This window comes from Hyperoodon ampullatus (assembly GCF_949752795.1).
Source record: "Hyperoodon ampullatus genome assembly, chromosome: 2".
Classification (NCBI taxonomy): domain Eukaryota; kingdom Metazoa; phylum Chordata; class Mammalia; order Artiodactyla; family Ziphiidae; genus Hyperoodon; species Hyperoodon ampullatus.
In genome coordinates this window covers 172,475,520-172,495,287 of record NC_136915.1, presented here as the reverse complement: position 1 = coordinate 172,495,287, position 19,768 = coordinate 172,475,520, and the positions used below count along the sequence as shown (strand labels likewise).

At 35.0% G+C, this 19,768-nt stretch overlaps 1 protein-coding gene across 7 annotated transcripts in view; it reads left to right on the top strand.

Moving 5' to 3' along the window:
- DCAF6 (DDB1 and CUL4 associated factor 6) overlaps positions 1–19,768 on the top strand; it is a gene marked incomplete at its 5' end in the record, with an annotated part of 173,424 nt that overhangs the window by 60,742 nt on the left and 92,914 nt on the right. For all 7 annotated transcript variants that reach the window (XM_079696816.1, XM_079696820.1, XM_079696819.1 and 4 more), the window contains 2 exons: positions 15,622–15,735; positions 17,669–17,804. In XM_079696816.1, coding sequence (XP_079552942.1) covers positions 15,622–15,735; positions 17,669–17,804 — 250 coding nt within the window. The remainder of the gene's footprint in view (positions 1–15,621; positions 15,736–17,668; positions 17,805–19,768) is intronic.

Genomic DNA, 19,768 nt, shown 5'->3' with positions numbered 1-19,768 from the left:
TTATTTTCATTTTGGATGATCTGTCCATTGGTGTGAGTGAGGTGTTAAAGTCCCCCAGTATTATTGTGTTACTGTCGATTTCCTCTTTTATAGCTGTTAGCAGTTGCCTTATGTATTGAGGTTCTCCTATGTTGGGTGTATATATATTTATAATTGTTATATTTTCTTCTTGGATTGATCCCTTGATCATTATGCCGTGTCCTTCTTGTCTCTTGTAACATTCTTTATTTTAAAGTCTATTTTATCTGATCGGAGTATAGCTACTCCAGCTTTCTTTTGATTTCCATTGGCATGGAATATCTTTTTCCATCCCCTCAATTTCAGTCTGTATGTGTCCCTAGGTCTGAAGTGGGTCTCTTGTAGACAGCATATATATGGGTCTTGTTTTTGTATCCATTCAGCAAGCATGTGTCTTTTGGTTGGAGTATTTAATCCATTCACGTTTAAGGTAATTATCGATATGTATGTTCCTTTGCCCATTTTCTTAATTGTTTTGGGTTTGTTTTTGTAGGTCCTTTTCTTCTTTTGTGTTTCCCACTTAAAGAAGTTCCTTTAGCATTTGTTGTAGAGCTGGTTTGGTGGTGCTGAATTCTGTTAGCTTTTGCTTGTCTGTAAAGCTTTTGATTTCTCCATTGAATCTGAATGAGATCCTTGCCGGGTAGAGTTATCTTGGTTGTAGGTTTTTCCCTTTCATCACTTTAAGTATGTTATGCCACTCCCTTCTGGCTTGTAGAGTTTCTGCTGAGAAATCAGCTGTTAACCTTATGGGTGTTCCCTTGTATGTTATTTGTTGTTTTTCCCTTGCTGATTTTAGTAATTTTTCTTTGTTTTTAATTTTTGCCAGTTTGATTACTATGTGTCTCAGTGTGCTTCTCCTTGGGTTTTTCCTGTTTGGGACTTGCTGTGCTTCCTGGACTTGGGTGGCTATTTCCTTTCCCATGGTAGGGAAGTTTTCGACTATAATCTCTTCAAATATTTTCTCTGGTCCTTTCTCTCTCTCTTGTCCTTCTGGCACCCATATAATGTGAATGTTGTTGCATTTAATGTTGTCCCAAAGGTCTCTAAGGCTGTCTTCATTTCTTTTCATTCTTTTTTCTTTATTCTCTTCCACAGCAGTGAATTCCACCTTTCTGTCTTCCAGGTCACTTACCATTCTTCTGCCTCAGTTATTCTGCTCTTGATTCCTTCTAGTGTAGTTTTCATTTCAGTTATTGTACTGTTTATCTCTGTTTGTTTGTTCTTTAATTCTTCTATGTCTTTGTTAAAGATTTCTTTCATATTCTCGATCTTTGCCTCCATTCTTTTTCCGAGGTCCTGGGTCATCTTCACTATCATTATTCTGAATTGTTTTTGTGGAAGATTGCCTATCTCCACTTCATTTAGTTGTTTTTCTGGGGTTTTATCTTGTTCTTTCATCTGCTACATAGCCCTCTGCCTTTTCATCTTGTCTATCTTTTTGTGAATGTGGTTTTTGTTCCACAGGCTGCAGTATTGTAGTTCTTCTTGCTTCTGCTGTCTGCCCTCTGGTGGTTGAGGCTATCTAAGCGCCTTGTGTAAGTTTCCTAATGGGAGGGACTGGTGGTGGGTAGAGCTGACTGTTGCTCCAGTGGGCAGAGCTCAGTAAAACTTTAATCTGCTTGACTGCTGATAGGTGGGGCTGGGTTCCCTCCCTGTGGGTTGTTTGGCCTGAGGCAACCCAACACTGGAGCCTACCTGGGCTCTTTGGTGGGGCTAATGACAGACTCTGGGAGGGCTCACGCCAAGGAGTACTTCCCAGAACTTCTGCTGCTAGACAAGTGACCTTGTCCCCACGGTCGCCACAGCCACCCGCCACCTCTGCAGGAGACCCTCCAACACTAGCAGGCAGGTCTGGTTCAGTCTCCCCTGGGGTCACTGCTCCTTCCCTTGCGTCCCGATGTGCATAGTACTTGGTGTGTGCCCTCCAAGTTTGGGGTCTCTGTTTCCCCCAGTCCTGTCAAAGTCCTGCAATCAATTCCCACTAGGCTTCAAAGTCTGATTCTCTAGGAATTGCTCCCCCCCGTTGCTGGACCCACAGGTTGGGAAGTCTGATGTGGGGCTCAGAACCTTCACTCACGTGGGTGGACTTCTATGGTATAAGTGTCCTCCAGTCTGAGTCACCCACCCAGCAGTTATGAGATTTGATTTTACTCTGATTGCACCCCTCCTACTGTCTCATTGTGGGTTCTCCTTTGTCTTTGTATGTGGAGTATATTTTTTGGTGTGTTCCAGTGTCTTCCTGTCAATGTTTGTCCAGCAGCTAGCTGTGATTCTGATTTTCTCGCAAGAGGGAGTGAGAGCACGTCCTTCTACTCTGCCATCTTGGTTCCTCCACCTGAAGTTTTACTTCCTTGACCTTTTAATTCAGCTAAATTGAGGTTCTTTCCCTTGCCTTAGTGTTGTCTGAGGAACACTATCTGAAAGCCCATTTCTTAGGAAGCAAATATTTTAATATTTGTTTTGTGCCAGGTATCTGAGGCAGATCTCCTACCCTCCTCTCTGTATTCTTTTATTCTGGAATTCTGATGAGATACATGTTAAGACCTTCTTATTCTATCTACCATTAAACTTGCTTTTTTCCATTGATGTATAAAACATGTAGGTAAAGTACATAAACACTAAGTATATAGCTCAGTAAAGTTTCACAAAGTGAATCTGTACATATAACAACCACAAAGATCAAGAAATATAAGGCATTGGGACTTCCCTGGTGGTGCAGTGGATAAGACTCCATGCTCCCAATGCAGGGGGCCTGGGTTCAGTCCCTGGTCAGGGAGCTAGATCTCACATGCATGCTGCAACTGAGAGTTCATATGACACAACTAAGGAGCCCACATGCTGCAACTAAAGAGGCTACCTGCTGCAACTAAGGAGCCCTGGAGCCGCAAGCAGGGAGTCCGCCTACTGCAACTAAGACCTGGTGCAACCCACCAACCAACCAACCAACCAACCAATAAATAAATAAATAAATATTTTAAAAAAGAAAAAGAAATATAAGGCATGAAGTTTCCTAGAAGCCCCTTTATCCTGACTTCCAACGCCTCATTTTTTTTTTTTTTTTTTTTTTTTTTTGCGGTACACAGCCCTCTCTCTGTTGTGGCCTCTCCCGTTGTGGAGCACAGGCTCCGGACGCGCAGGCTCAGCTGCCATTGCTCACAGGCCCAGCTGCTCCACGGCATGTGGGATCTTCCCAGACCAGGGCACGAACCCGTGTCCCCTGCATCGGCAGGCGGACTCTCAACCACTGCGCCACCAGTGAAGCCCCCAACACCTCATTTGTCTAACCACCTTAGTTTTTCTGTTTTTGAACATTATATATATGAAGTTAACATTAAATGGTCTTTCTTTTTGTTTTTGAATTTGATGTCTTTTGCTGAACAAAATCTTATCTTACATTTGTGAAATTCATCCATGTTGGGTACAAGTATAATGTGTTCATTTTCATTGCTTTTTAGTATTCCATCGTGTGAATAAACCACAGCTGATTGATCTGTTCTGCTGTTGATGAAAATGTTAAATTTGATTTCCAGTTTGGAGAACATTCCTTTACATGACTTTCAGTATATTTATGTTTAGAAGTAAACTTGTTCGGTCACAGGGTACGTATTTGTTTATTTTAGAGATAGTGCCAAACAGTTTTCCAAAGTGTAACAGCTTTCGTTCCCACCAATGGCATATAAGAATTCCTATTGCTCCTCGTCTTTGCCAACAATTGGTATTGTTAATCTCTAATTTTGACAGGTTCTTGTGGTTTAAAATGCCTTTTTCTGTTGATACTTCTGAGGTTGAGCATCTCTTCATATGTTTATTGGTTGTTTGGATGTACTGTCTTGTCAAGTGCCTATTCAGACTTCTTTCCTAATCTTTCTATTGTGTTGTCCATTTTATTTCATTATTATTGTTGATTTATAGGAATTTCTTATTTCTTCTGTATATGAAGCTATCTTTTCCACTGTGTGGTTGTATTTTTACCCTCCTGATGGTGTCTGGTGATGAACAGAAGTTCTCAGTGTTGTCTAATGTATTGGTCTTTTCCTTTATTGTTAGTGCTTTCTGCATCCTGCTCAAAAAATCTTTTCTTCAGCTGCATAGCACAGGGAAATCAGCTTGATGCTTTGTGACCACCTAGAGGGGTGGGATAGGGAGGGTGGGAGGGAGGGAGATGCAAGAGGGAAGAGATAGGGGGACATACATATATGTATAACTGATTCACTTTGTTTTAAAGCAGAAACTAACACACCATTGTAAAGCAATTATACTCTAATAAAGATGTTAAAAAAAATCTTATATGAAGGTTATGGAGGCATTCTTCTGTTTTCTCTTTTAGAGAGTTTATTGTTTTGCTTTTTCCATTTAGATCTTATAATTCACCTGGATTTGATTTTTCTGATAATATGAAGTAGGAGTCTATTTTTTTCTCCCCTATGGATTTTTTTTGTATAAACATAATTTACTTCTTAGAAAATTAAATCAGAATTGCAAACAGCACACAAGCAAAAGAGGCAGCCTATATAAGGACATTTTAACAGTATATAACCTTTTGCCAAAGGTGTTTTTTTGCTGAATACATATACACTGTGATTGGAATATAGTTTTTTGTTCAAAACTAAAACTTAGCGTCCATTGAACAGTTCTCCTCTTCCCCCTTATCCCAGCATCTGACAACTACCATTCTACTTTCTGTTTCTAAGAGTTTGATAAGTGTAAATACCTCACAGAAGTAGAATCATGCAGAAATCGTCATTTTGTGACTGGCTTATTTTAGTTAGCACAGTGTCCTCAAGGTTCATCTGTTTTGTAGCATATGACAGGATTTCCTTCTTTGTTAAGGTTTAATAGTACTCCATTGTATGTATATACCATATTTTCTTTACCTGTTTACCCATTAATGATCATTTGGGATGCTTCCACCTCTTAGCTGTTGTGAATAATGCTGTAATGAACACAGGAGTGTACAACTATCTCTTCAAGGTTCTGTTTTCAATTCTTTCAGATATATATACACAGAAGTGGGATTGCTGGATCATATGATTTTTCTATTTTTAGTTTTCTGAGGAACTTCCATAGTTTTCTCCATAGCAGCTGTACCATTTCCCATCCCTAATAAAAGTGCACAGAGGTTGCAATTTCTCCACATCCTTGTCAACACTTGTTATTTTCTGTTTTTTTAAAAATAGTGGCCATTGTAATGTGTGGGGAGATAGCTAAATGAGGTTTTTATTTGCTTCCTTAATAATTAGTGATGTTGAGTTAGTTCTTTTTGTGTATGTTGGTCATTTGTATATCTTTGGAAAAATGTCTATTCAAGTACTTTGCCCATTTTTTAATTGGATTGCTTTATTGTTGAATTGAAGAGGTTCTATATATATGTATATACACACACATATATATATACACACACATATATACACATACACATATATATATGTTATTTATGTAGCTGAGTCTGGGTCTGGTCTTAGTTGCAGCATGCGGGATCTTTCATTGGGCGCGAAGATTCCTCATTGTGGTGCATGGGCTTTTCTCTGATTGTGGCGTGTGGGCTCCAGAGAGCACAGGTTCATTGGTTGCAGCACATGGGCTCTCTAGTTGTGGCGCGCGGGCTCCAGAGTGCGTGGAGTCTGTAGTTGTGGCACGTGGGCTCTGTAGTTGCAGTGCGCGGGCTCTTTAGCTGTGGCACGCGGGCTCCAGAGTGTGTGGGCTTAGTAGTTTCAGCGTGCGGGCTTAGTTGCCCCATGGCATGTGGGGCTTAGTTCCCTGACCAGAGATCGAACCTGCATCCCCTGCATTGCAAGACGGATTCTTAACCACTGGCCCACCAGGGAAGTCCCTCTTTATATATTTTGGCTATTAATCCCTTATAAGATGCAGTGTGCATTTTCTCCCATTCTGTTGATTCTCTTTTCACTCTGATGATTGTTTCCTTTGCTGTGTAGAAGTTTTTAAGTTTGATATTGTCTATTTTCACTTTTGCTGCCTGAGCTTTTGGTGTCATATCCAAGAAATCATTGCCAAATCTAAAGTCATGAAGTGTTTCCCCAGGGTTTCTTTTCTAGGAGTTTTATAGGTTTTTTTTTTTTTTTTTTTTGCAGTACGCGGGCCTCTCGCTGTTGTGGCCTCTCCCGTCGCGGAGCACAGGCTCCGGACGCACAGGCTCAGCGGCCATGGCTCACGGGCCCAGCTGCTCCATGGCACATGGGATCCTCCCAGTCTGGGGCACGAACCTGTATCTCCTGCATCGGCAGGCGGATGCCCAACCACTGCGCCACCAGGGAAGCCCGGAGTTTTATAGTTTTAACTATTACATTAAAATGTCTTTGATACATTTAAATTTTTGTATGTGGCGTAAATAAGGGTCCAACTTCCTTCTTTTACATGTGAATATCCAGTTTTCTCAACACCATTTGTTGAAGGGACTATCCTTTCCCTATTGTGTAGTCTTGGCACCTTTCTCAAAGATCATGTGACCACATATGTGAGGGTTTATTTATTCCTGGGTTCTCTACTCTGTTCCATTGGTCTGTAGGTCTGTCATAATGTTTTAAATGTAGTAGCTTTGTAATACGCTTTGAAATCAGCAAGTGTGAGGCCTCCAGCTTTGTTTTGCTTTCTGAAGATTGTTGTGGCTGTTTTGTGTCCTTTGAGATTCCATATGAATTTTAGGGTATTTTTTTTGATTCTGTAAAAATGTCCTTGGAATTTTGATAGAAATTGCATTAAATATAGGTCACATTGGGTAATATGGACATTTAACAATATTCAGTCTTCCAGTCCATGAACACAGAACGTCTTTCCATTTATTTGTGTCTTCTATAAGTTCTTTCAGCAGTGTTTTGTAGTTTTCAGTGTACAGATCTTTCACCTCCTTGAATAAGTTTATTCCCAAGTATTTTATTTTTTTGATGCTATTGTAAATGGGTTGTTTTCTTAATTTCATTTTCAGGTTGTTCATTGTTACTGTATATAAACACATCTGATTTTTAAGTGTTGGTTTTGTAACTGTAACTTTGCTGTATTCATTTATTCTAATAGCTTTGTTGCAGAAACTTTAGAGTTTTCTATGTATAAGATCAAGTTTTCTGCAAATAGAGATAATTTTACTTCTTCCTTTCCAATTTTGATGCCTTTTCTTTTTTCTTGCCTTGATACTGTAGCTTGAACTTCTAATACTATATGGAATAGAAGTGATGAGAGTGGGTATCTTTGCCTTGTTCTTGATCTTAGAGGGAAAGCGTTTGGTTTTTCACCACTGAATATATTAGCTATGAGCTTCTCATATATGGCCTTTCTTATGTTGAGGTAATTTCCTTCCATTCCTAGTTTGTTGAGTGTTTTTTATCATGAAAGTGTGTTGTATTTTGTCAAATGCTTTTTCTGTATTAGTTGAGATGATCACATGGTTTTTGTCCTCCATTTTGATAATGAGATGAATTACTTTGATTGATTTGTGTATGTTGAACCATCCTTGCATTTCAGAAGTAAATCTGACTTAGACTATTAGTGTGTTATTGTTTTGGGTTTTTTTTTCTTTTTAGCATTTTGCTGAGGATTTTTATATCAGTATTCGTCAGGAATACAGGTTTGTAGTCTTTCTTTTATTTATTTTTTTTGTGTGTGGTATTCGGGCCTCTCACTGTTGTGGCCTCTCCCGTTGCGGAGCACAGCCTCCGGACGCGCAGGCTCAGTGGCCATGGCTCACGGGTCTAGCCGCTCCACGGCATGTGGGCTCTTCCCGGAATGGGGCACGAACCCGTGTCCCCTGCATCGGCAGGCGGACTCTTAACCACTGTGCCACCAGGGAAGCCCTTTATGTAAATTTTTAAATGTAAGTGGTGTTGTCAAGCCATCTGGTTCTGGGCTTTCCTTTCTTTGGATGTTTTTGGTTACTGATTCAGTCTCCTTACTGTAGTGTAGCTTTGTTCAGTTTATTTCTGTCTATCTATCTATCTAATCTATTATTTAGTCTTGGTAAGTTGTATATTTCTAAAAATTTATTCATTTCTTCAAGGTCATTCCATCTGTTATTGTATTCATAGTAGTCTCTTAGGATCCTTTTTATTTCTGTGGTATAAGTTGTAATGCCTCCTCTTTCATTTCTGATTTTTGCTGAGTCATTTTGCTTTTTTTCTTGTTATTCTAGGTGAGGGTTTGTTGATTTTGATACTCTTTTGAGAAGAACTTAATTTCATTGATACTTTTTTCTATTCTTCATATCCTTTATATCTGCTCTAATCTTTATTATAATTTCCTTCATCTATTAACTTTAGCTTTAATTTGTTGTTCTTTTTTTAGTTCTTTGAGGTGTAAAGTTAGGTTGTTGATTTGAGATCTTTCTTCTTTTTTAATGTAGATATTTATTACGATAAACTTCCCACTTAGTACTGTACCATTTACATTTAAAGTAGTTACTTATAGGGAACTAGTCACTATTCCCGTTAAAAATTTTTTTTCTGTGTGTCCTGCAAATATTTGGTCACTCTTCCTCTCTTGCTGCTTTCCGTTGTGTTTTATTGATTTTCTTTTTTCTTTCGTAATGACATGCTTTAATTCCTTTCTTGTTTTCTTTTGGCATCTTTTATAGGTTTTTTTCATTGTGTTTACCATGAGGATTACATAAAACATAGTTATAACAATCTATCTTGAACTGATAACAACTTAACTTAAATCACATACAAAAATACTATTCCTTTACATCCTTGCCCCACTTTGTTCAGTGTCATAAACTATGTCTTTTTATATTTTGTATTCACTAACATAGTGTTATAATAATTTTTAATGCTTTTATTTCTTAAATTCTGTACTCAAAAGTGATTTATGTACCACCATTACAGTATCACAGATTTTTGTATTTATCTGTATATTTACCTTTACCACAATCTTTATATTTTTATATGCTGTGTGTTGCTGTCTAGCTTCTTTCATTTCAACTTGAAGGACTTCCTTTAGCAGTTCTTGTAAGGCAGGTCTTAGTGGTGATAACCTTTCTTAGTTTTTCTTTATCTGGGAAGGTCTTTATTTCTCCTTCAGTTTTAAAGGACAGTTTTGGTGGATATATAGTATTCTTGGTTTGCAGGTTTTTTCTGTCAGTACTTTGAATGTATTATCCCACTTCCCTCTGGCTGGTAATGTTTCTGTTGAGAAATCCACTGATCTAATGGGAGCTTCTTTGTATGTAATGATTCACATTTCTCTTGCTGCTTTCAAGATTAACTCACTTTTGACTAATTGTTTATAGTATGTCTTGATTTGAGCCTCTTTGGGACCATCCTAGTTGGAGTCCTCTGAGTCTCTTGAATCTGGATGTTCATTTTCTTTCTCAGATTTGGGAAGTTTTTGGCCATTATTTGCTTCAGATAAGCTCTCTACCCACTCCCCTTTCTCCATCTGGAACTCCTGTAATGGGAATATTGGTCATCTTTGTGATATCCTATAAGTCCCTTAGGCTTTTTCACTTCATTCCTTTTCTTTGTTCCTCTGACTAGATAATTTCAAGTGGCTTATCTTTGACTTTGCTGATTCTTTTTTCTGCTTGATTGAGCCTGCAGTTGATCCTCCGCTAGTGAATTTTTAAATTTAGTTACTATATTTTTCAGCTCCATAATTTTTGTTTCGCTATTTTTCTGCTTTCTTTCTCATTGGTAATATTCTCGTTTTGTTTGTGCGTTGTTTTCCTGATTTTGTTTAGCTGTCTATTTGTATTCTCTTGTAGTGCATTGAATTTCTTTATGACCATTACTTTCCATTCTTTTTTAGGTAATTCATATATCTCCCTTTTATTAGGGTCAGTTTCTGGAGATTTACTTTGTTGCTTTGTTTGAGCCATGTTTTCCTGTTTCTTCATGTGCCTTCTTCGGTGAATTATCTGTTTAATCTTTTGCCCATTGATTCATTTTGTACTGTTGAGTTTTGAGGGTTTTTAAAAGGATGTTCTGTGTATTTTTCAGGTATGTGACTCAATTTTTTTCTCTGAGTTGATGGCTAGTCTTCATTTTCTTTACAGTATCTTTCAAAAAGAAGTTCTTTAATTTTAAAGAAGCCCATTTTATCAAATTTATTATTTTGGGAGGGGAACCAATGTTGTGTCTAAAAATCTTTGTTTAACCAAATGTCACAACGATTTTCTCCTAAAAGTTTTATACTTTTATGTTTTGCATTTGGATCGATGATCCATTTTGTGTTAATTTTTTCATAAAGTATGAGATACTGCTTTAAGTTCATTATTTTACACTTGGATATCTGGTTTTCCAACATTGTTTTTCTCCACTGAACTTTTTTTGCATCATGATCATAAGTCATTTGACCACATCTATTTTCACCTATTTCTGATCAGTACCTTTTCTCTTCCAGTGATTTATGATTATGCTTGTACCACACTGTCTTTATTACTATAGCTTAATATTAACTCTTAAAACCGGGTAGTATAAGTCCTTTCTTCTTCTTTTTCAAAACAGTTTAAGGTATTTTGGGTCTTTTGTATTTCCCCATGGATTTGATAATTAAATTGTCAATTTTTACCAGAATTCCTCCTGGGATTTATTTGAATCTATATATCAGTATAGGGAGAATTGACAACAATTATTAAATCTTCCAATCCATGATTGCAGTATATCTCCCTCATCTAGGAGTTTAATTTTACTTGGCAATGTTTTATAATTTTCAGTTTGTGTGTCTTAAGACCTACCCTTAAATATTTCATATTTTTTAATGTTATTGTAAATGGTATTATCTTTAAAATTTCTAATTTCTGATGGTTTTATTGCTAGTATTTTCACATGCAGTTGATTTTTATATATTGATCTTGTATTCTGCAGTTTTGCTACACTCACTTATTAGCTCTAGTAACTTTTTACAAAAAGATTACATAGAATTTTCTCCTTAGATGATTATGTCATCTGTGAATATAGAGACAATTTTTCTTCTTTTCCCATCTGGACTCCTTTTATTTCTTTGTCTTATCTTATCACACTTATTAGAACTTTCAGTCTAATATTGAATAAAAGTGGTAAGACTAAACATCCTTCCCTTGTTTTGATCTTTGATCTTTCACTATTAACTATGACAGTAGGTATATTTCAATAATGCTTTTTAGCAGGTTGAGTTAATTCTGTTCATATTACACTTATCAGGAATGGATATTGGATTTTGTCACGTGTTTTCTCTGCATTTTTTCATTTTTTGAAAGGATTGTATTGCTTTTCTTTTAGTTTCTTTTTTTATAGTAGAAAAGATATTTTTATGATTTTAAACATTTAATATTTATTAAGAATTGTTTTGTTCTGTGTAGCTACAGTCCATCTTGAAAAACATTTCATATGGACTTGAGATCAATGTGCATTCCACTCTTTTTTTTTCTTAAACATCTTTAATTGGATCTTTTAGTTTCTTAACATGGTGAATTACATTTATTTTTCAAACATTAAGACCAATTTAACATTCCAGAGATAAACCTCACCTGGTCATATATTGATATATTATCCTCTTTCTGTGTTGTTGTATTCATTTTGTTAAGGACTTTTTTTTTTTTTGCAGACGTGTTCATGAGAGATGACCTTTAGCTTTGTTTTCTTGCACTATCTTTGGGTTTGTTGTTAGCATAATGCTGCCCTATTGCAATAACTTGGAAAGTTTGTCCTCTTCAATTTTCTGAAAGAGTTTGTGTAGAAGTGGTAATATTTGTTTCTTATCTGTTTGGGAGCATTCACCAATAAAGCCATCTGGTCCTAGAGTTTTCTTTGTAGGATGTTTATAACTGCATATTTATTTCTTAAAATGAATATTTGGTGATTCAGGTTATATCTTTCTGCTTTAATGAGCTTCGGTATTTTATCCTTTTCAAGGAACCTGTTTCATCTATATTGCTGAAATTGTTGGTGTAAGTTCTTCACAGTACTTCCATACTATCCTTTTAACATCTGTAGAATCTATAGTGATGTCACTTCTGTCACTCTTTTTTTTTTTTTTTTTTTTTTTTTTGCGGTACGTGGGCCTCTCACTGTTGTGGCCTCTCCCATTGCGGAGCACAGGCTCTGGACGCGCAGGCTCAGTGGCCATGGCTCACGGGCCCAGCCACTCTGCGGCATGTGGGATCTTCCTGGACTGGGGCACGAACCCGTGTCCCCTGCATTGGCAGGCGGACTCTCAACCACTGCACCACCAGGGAAGCCCATGTCACTCTTGATATTGGTAGTTTGTGTTCTCTCTCTCTCTCTCTCTCTCTCTTTATTATTCTTAGCAGTCTGAGGAGAGATTTCATCAATTTTAATGATCATCTCTAAGAACGAACTTTGGTTTCCATGGTTTTCTCTATTTTCTTTTTCTATTTTTGATCTCTGTTTTTTCCTTTCTTCTGTTTACTATGGTGAGTTTCATTGCTCTCTTTCTTCTAGTTTCTTAAAGTAGAGGCTGAAGTTACTGATTTGAGACCTTTATCCTTTCTAATATAGGCAGTTAGTAAAATAAAATTTCCACTGGGTATTCCTTTAGGTAAATTTCACTAATTTTGATATGCTGAACTTCCATTTCTCTTCTGTTAGTAAATTAGTCAATATATTTTCTAGTTTCCATTGTGATTTCTTCTTTGATTCATCATTTATTGAGAAACATGTCATTTAGTTTCCAAATATTTGGAAATATTTGAATATTTGAGTTGTTTTCCAGCTTGGGCTTAATTGCAATTGAATCTATTTTAATCATTTGTGTAACTGTCTTTGTATGGATTGATTTACAGTGATTATTTTCTAGTTAAATCCATCTCAGTCAGAATATGTACTTTGTATGACCTGAATCCTTTTAATTTTAATGAGACTGGTTTTGTGTCCCAGAATATAGTCTATTGGTAAATTTATCTTATGCACTTTAAAAACTGCTTATTCTTTTGTTTGTGGAGTGTTCCATATATATCAGTTATGTCAAGGTGGCTGATAATCATGTTCAATTCATCTATATTCTTACTGATTTTCTGATTACTTGTTCTATCAATTATTGAAACAGGTGTGTTGAAATCTAATATTTTTGGACTGTTTCTCTACTCAGTTCTGTCAATTACTGCTTCATATATTTCAAAGATCTGTTTTTAGGTACATAAACATTCAGGATTTTGATGTTTCTATTCTTGGATTGACCCATTTATCATTGTAAAATGACTCTCTTTATCCCCATTAATACTCTTTGCTTTGAAATTTGCTATTTATATAGCAAATCTAGCTTTCTCATTATTAGAGTTACTGTGGTATCTCTTTTATCTGTCCTTTTACCTTTAGTCTAGCTATCTGTGTCTTAATATTTAAAGTTAGATTCTTACAGGCAATTTATAGTTGGGTTTTGCTTTTTTATCCAATCTAGTGACATCTGCGTTTTATTTAATTGGGCTGTTTATTCCATTTACAATTAATGTGATTATTGATATGTAGGTAGCTGAATTTAAATTTTGTGTCTTGCTCTTTGTTTTCCCTCTGTTCCTGTTGCATCAGTTTTTTCCCCTTCTGTTTTTTGGAAGAACTGAGTATTTTTGTGATTCCACTTTACCTCCTTTGTTGATTTATTAGCCATAAATCAAATTTTTATAAATTTTTGTTGTGGTTGTTTTAGTATATGCTTTAGGGTTTATAGTATACATCATAAACTTTATCACAGTGTACCATCAAGTAATATGGTACCACTTCAAATATAGTATAAGAATCTTATAACACTGTACTTTCATTTTTCTTCTCCTGGAATTTTGGGTATTTTTTCCTTACATTTTATTCTTATATGTTTCATAATTTCCTTAATACATTGTTAATATTCTTCCTTTAATAGTCAATTATCTTTAAAAAGATTTTAAAACAAAGTAAAAATTATATTATATTTACTTACATATTTATTATTTCTAATCTTAAATTCCTTTGCATAGATCCAGATTATGACAGGTATTATTTTCCTTTTACATGAAGGATTTTAAATGATGTATTTTTTTGTGCTGGTCTGTTATTATAGAGGTTTGGAAAATTATCCTGTAAAATGCCAAATAGTAAATATTTTAGGCTTTGTGTGCCATATAATCTTTGTCACAACTACTCAAATATGCCATTGTGTCAGGAAAGCAGACTTGGATAATATGTAAATGATTGGATGTGGCTAAGTTTCATTCAAACTCTTATTTACAAAAATAATGGGTCATAGTTAGGTAAGAGGCATCCTTTGCTGACTTCTATGCTACTGAATAATCTTTCAGCTTTCTTACTTTTGAAAACGTCTAGTTTATTTTTGTTTTAGAAAGATATTTCTGTGGGTATAGAATTCTAGTTTGACAGTTGTTTTTTTTTTTTCTTTTACTACCTTAAAGATGTTACTCCACTGATTTCTGGCAAGAAATCTTATTTTTAATCACTGGTTTTACATAATTTGAGAGCAATGTATTTCTTTATTTTTATTGCTTTAGTATTTTAAGAGTAAATCACAATTTATGTTCTTATTCTCTTACTGGCCATTTGGGTTGTTTCAAGTATTTAGCTAATATGAATCGTGCTGCTATGAACTTTCTGGTACACATCTTTAGGTGCCTTTATGTATACATTTATTTGTAGTGGAATTGCTGGGTCATAGAAGAGGCATATGACCAGCTTTAGTAGATACTGATACATGGTTTTTCAAAGTGATGGTACCATTTTACAGTCCAATCAACGATGTGTGAAAGCCCTAGTTGCTCCATGTCCTCATTGACATTTGATATTAATCTAGTCCCTTTCATTTTGGTCATTCTGGTGATGTGTAGTGATATATACTTAGGATTATAATTTATGTTTAGTTGATCACTAATGAATCTGAGCACCTTTTCATGCGTACATAGGAATATACCTTCCATTGTTTATGGGTACATAAAAACCTATGTGAGAATGCTAAATACCCAATTTTGGCAGTTTCTACTTCTAGGACAGAGAAGGGGAGGAATATGTTGGACAGGAGGGTTCACAGAGGGCCTCAACTTACAGTATTATTGCTAAACCAGAAGTGGATACAGGAATATCTAAAATGTTTCATTTCTTTAAAAAATTTAATTTTTGTAAAATATGCATAATATAACATTTGCCATTCAAACCATTTTTAACTGTACTGTTCATGACATTTAGTACTTTTACATTGTTATAGAACCATTACCATCACTCAAAAAATTTTTGAGAGGTCAATTTAAATGCTTAATTCAGCATCACATAGTTTTTATAAACATTATCAGGGAGTAAAATTTTACAATGTATTTCTAATACAAGTGTATATTCACATCCAGAAAACAAAAATTTGGCTATTCAAAGTTTGAACAAGCTTTCAAGGGTAGAGTTTTTCTTGTCAAGTTGTTAGGAGTTTATAATTTAAAGAGCTTTCTGTCTGAAGGTACATTAATGTCAAATTTCAAAGTAATGAGTCACATTAATTCAACAGTTACCTCTTGCATATTTCTATATGTATAACACTATTTTGCATTATGATATGGGTAAGTCATAAATAATTAAAATAAATGGTTCTTAGTTGCTTTTGCCATAATCATTTTATGATATAGCAGTAATGTTTTTCAAAGTCATCTGTTTAAATGTTCACTAACATTACCTGTACTTTTGTTTTCATCTTCAGATTATGACTGTACCTAATGACCCGTATACTTTTCTCTCTTGTGGTGAAGATGGAACTGTTAGGTGGTTTGATACACGCATCAAAACTAGCTGCACAAAAGAAGATTGCAAAGATGTAAGAATCAAGTTTTTGTACAAATGATGAAAAAAATTAAGATTATACTTAAAATTGGGTAGTAAGTTATCTCTGAGTTATGAGCTTATGGATAGATTAAGAATTCTTTATTTTATAAAATTTTCAATAAGTATATTTTTATAATCAAAAAAATTTCTTAATTAAAATGTTAATAGTGAAGTTAAGGAATGTATACTTAAATTGTACAGTTCAAATATATTTATAAAAATTTATATAATTGTTCAGTATATACCATAGCATTATAAAAACTTGAAGTATTTATCAGTATATTCCATTTATTTATGGAGGCAATTTTGGCTTACCAATAACAGTGATAAAAGCATGTAGAAGTTTAGTGTCTTCTTTTTATTTTTACCCTGTCCTTTAAACCAAGATTTATTTATATGCTATCTTTTGTTTTAGACAGTTAGATACCATTTTATCAACATGTTCATTCAGATTTAGCTCACTTCTCTAAAGATAGAGCTTCACTATCAATTTTGTATTGTTTTAAATAGTATTTTAAGCTTGAAAAAGACCTGAGAAATCAGTCAGTGTAAGGCCTCAGACAACTAACCCTAAATGTTATTTAGAGACAGTAGCTTTTGTCTCAGATCATTTTAGAGTAGTAAATGAAGTAAGCAAGTATTGCTAAATACATTTTTACTGATAGTTACCAAAAAAAAGTTACTAGTAATCAGGTTGAGTGTTTGCTAATTAAACCAGTTAGTATTATTAACATGCTTTAGGTGGAGAAAAGATTATTTTATACATTGAAACACAGAAGAAAAAAAATTAAAAAATTTTGTCAGTTTTTATATTGTATACATGTATACATATACACAATTAGGAACGTTGAACTGAAGGCAGAAATAAGTTTAGAATAGCAGGTTGTTTATTAGGGGCATCTGGTTTACCTGTTTCTTAGTAAATTATAGGTCCTAAAATTTGTTATGTCAAAATCTTATAAGCAATATTTTCATATACAATGTAGTTGGATTTAATTTTGCTTTTATAATCAAAAACTGTAAAACTAAAGAATAAAGCAAAGCTAATAAGTGAAATATTGTTAAATTTTTTCTCAATAAAACTTCTGATTTCTTTATATGTAAAAAGGAATAGAGAGAGTATAAAGAAAAGTTGATAACTAGGGTAATTCTTAAATCCTAAAAATTTAGAATTATGAACAGTATTTGATGAATAAATTCTATGTAATAGGAATAATGTTCTGAGGCCCATAATTAAATACATAAAACTTAGCATAAATGTAACTTAAAAACTTGGCTATTCTGAGAAGAGTGAGGAGTTAGAGTTGTAGATAAAATAGTATAGAATTAACAATACCTTAAAGCTATATCTTAGGGGTGATAGCTCTTATATTTTCTAATGCTTGTATAGAGATAAGTAGTGACATTATAGTGAAGCCTGTCTTTGACATGGTTTGTATATATGTATGTATGTACTTTGTTTTTGAACTGGTAAGGAGGAAGATTTTATAAGTTAACAAAAATATAAAATTTTAATATCAGGTTATGATATTTTTGTTATACTTTAATAGCAATCATTAAAATTACAATATCATGAGTACCGTATAAAATAATGATTATACTTATGATAGACAAAGGTTGATTATACCTCCATTTTTACTGTCCAGTGGACCAATGATAGCAGGCATTTCTAATGACATTAACGACTTAATGACATATTACATAGGTAATGTATGAGTCTTCTAATATTTCTGAAGATGATCATTTTATTCCTGAGTATGAGAATATTTAGGAGGCATGTTGGTTTTTTTCCTTCCTCATTGTCATACTGACTGAATTAGGATTTCTGAAAAAGATTTTCTTGTTCTAATTGAAGGGAAAATGTTTTAAATAGACTATTATCTGTTGTAAAGCTTATGTAACTGGTATTTTTTTATCTTTTGTAGGATATTTTAATTAACTGCCGACGTGCTGCCACATCTGTAGCTATTTGTCCACCAATACCATATTATCTTGCTGTTGGTTGTTCTGATAGCTCAGTACGAATATATGATCGGCGAATGCTGGGTACAAGAGCTACAGGTAAAAAGACATATATTAGAGAAAATATGAGATCCTATCAGTTCAAAGGATAAATCTTTTTTTAAAAATAAATTTATTTATTTTTGGCTGCGCTGGGTCTTCATTGCTGCGTGCAGGCTTTCTCTAGTTGTGGTGAGCAGGGGCTACTCTTCATTGTGGTGCGTGGACTTCTCATTGTGTTGGCTCCTCTTGTTGCGGAGCATGGGCTCTAGGTGTGCAGGCTTCAATAGTTGTGTCTCGTGGGCTCTAGAGTGCAGGCTTAGTAGTTGTGGTGCACGGGCTTAGTTGCTCCGCGGCACATGGGATCTTCCTGGACTAGGACTCGAGCCCATGTCCCCTGCATTGCCAGGTGGATTCTTAACCACTGCACTACCAGGGAAATCCCCAAAGGATAAATCTTTATGATGTATTGCAATTTTAAAATTTCATTAGTTTGACATAAATTTAGTAAATAGAATGTATTTAAATACTATGGATTATTATAAAAAATAGCATTTCACCAAGTTTTTATGACCCATCAGTGTGATACTTTTGCAGGTTATCACTTTAAAAAGTTGTAACACTTGATATATTAATTTCCTGGGTCTGTCATAACAAATTACTATAAACTGGGTGGCTTAAAATAACAGAAATTTATTCTCTCACATTTCTGGAGGCTAAATGTCTAAAATTAAGATGTTGCAGGGTGGTTTTCTGCTGGAGGCTCTCAGGGAGAATCTATCGCCTGCTTCTCTCCTAGATTCTGGAGGTTGCTGACAATCCTTAGCATCCCTTGGCTTTTAAATGTATCGGTCCAATCTCTGCTTCCATATTTACATGCTATTCTCTCCTGTGTATCTGTGCCTGCATTTCCCTCTTCTTATAAGGACACTAGTTACATTGTATTTAAGGGCCACCATAATCCATTATGACCTCATCTTGATAATTACATCTACAAAGACCCTATTTCTAAATGAGGTCACGTTCTGTGTTTCTTGGTGGACATGAATTTTCAGGGGACACTCCTCAGCTCACAACACTTGGCTTTCCTAATTTCTCTTTGCCATCTTTTCAATCAAGGGGATAATAGTAAGTGTGGTGGAGAGAAAAGTTAGGAAAGAACAGTGACTTGGGTGTGTATTAATGTATAACATATTTATGCCTACTTAGTAGCCTAGCTAAAGTACTGTAAATGATGCTGCACTACTGAATTTGAATTTGCCTTAAACTCCTATTTGTTTCTCATCTGCTTTGGGATCAAACCACTTCTGAAATATTCACCTCAAAGCTAACTTCCATTAGCATTTTCTGTCAAGGAAGGTCAAGATTGGACATTCTTTCTCTCTCTCTCTCTCTCTGTCTGTCTCTCTGTCACACACACACACACACACACACACACACACACACACACACACACACCAAATATACATACGTATTACACATTTATATATATATTCACATATTTTATGGCATCAAAAATAAAAGTTGACTTGGGCCAGAAATTAACAATGTTGATCTCAGTGTCAGTTTATGTCCAGTGAAAATGGACATAGATTACTGAAATGGGAAAACCAGTTGGGATCTTTTTTCTTTCTTGAACTGTGATTGAGGAGTCTTGTCTATTTGGACATGCATGTTTAGGGGGAACAGAAGTAATATATGGAACTGTAGGCTCAGTTATCATTTCTCAACAGATGGGACATGATTGAAATTTTGGGCAGGGCAGGATAATACAGCTTTGTGGGATTCTTAGAATTTAGCATTCCTGGGTCTGCAGAGCACAAAGTGCCAGTTGTACCTCTCCCTATTGTATTGCATTATGTTGACGACCACCAAAATTAATTAAAATTAGAGTGGTATTCCCACTCTGTTATCTTATAAGAGGAGAATTTCATGGCAATCAAAAATCTTTTAATGACATAAAGTAAAAGGTAAATCATATTAAAAAGATACTGTACTGTTTTATCTAGTTTGCTAGTAAATAT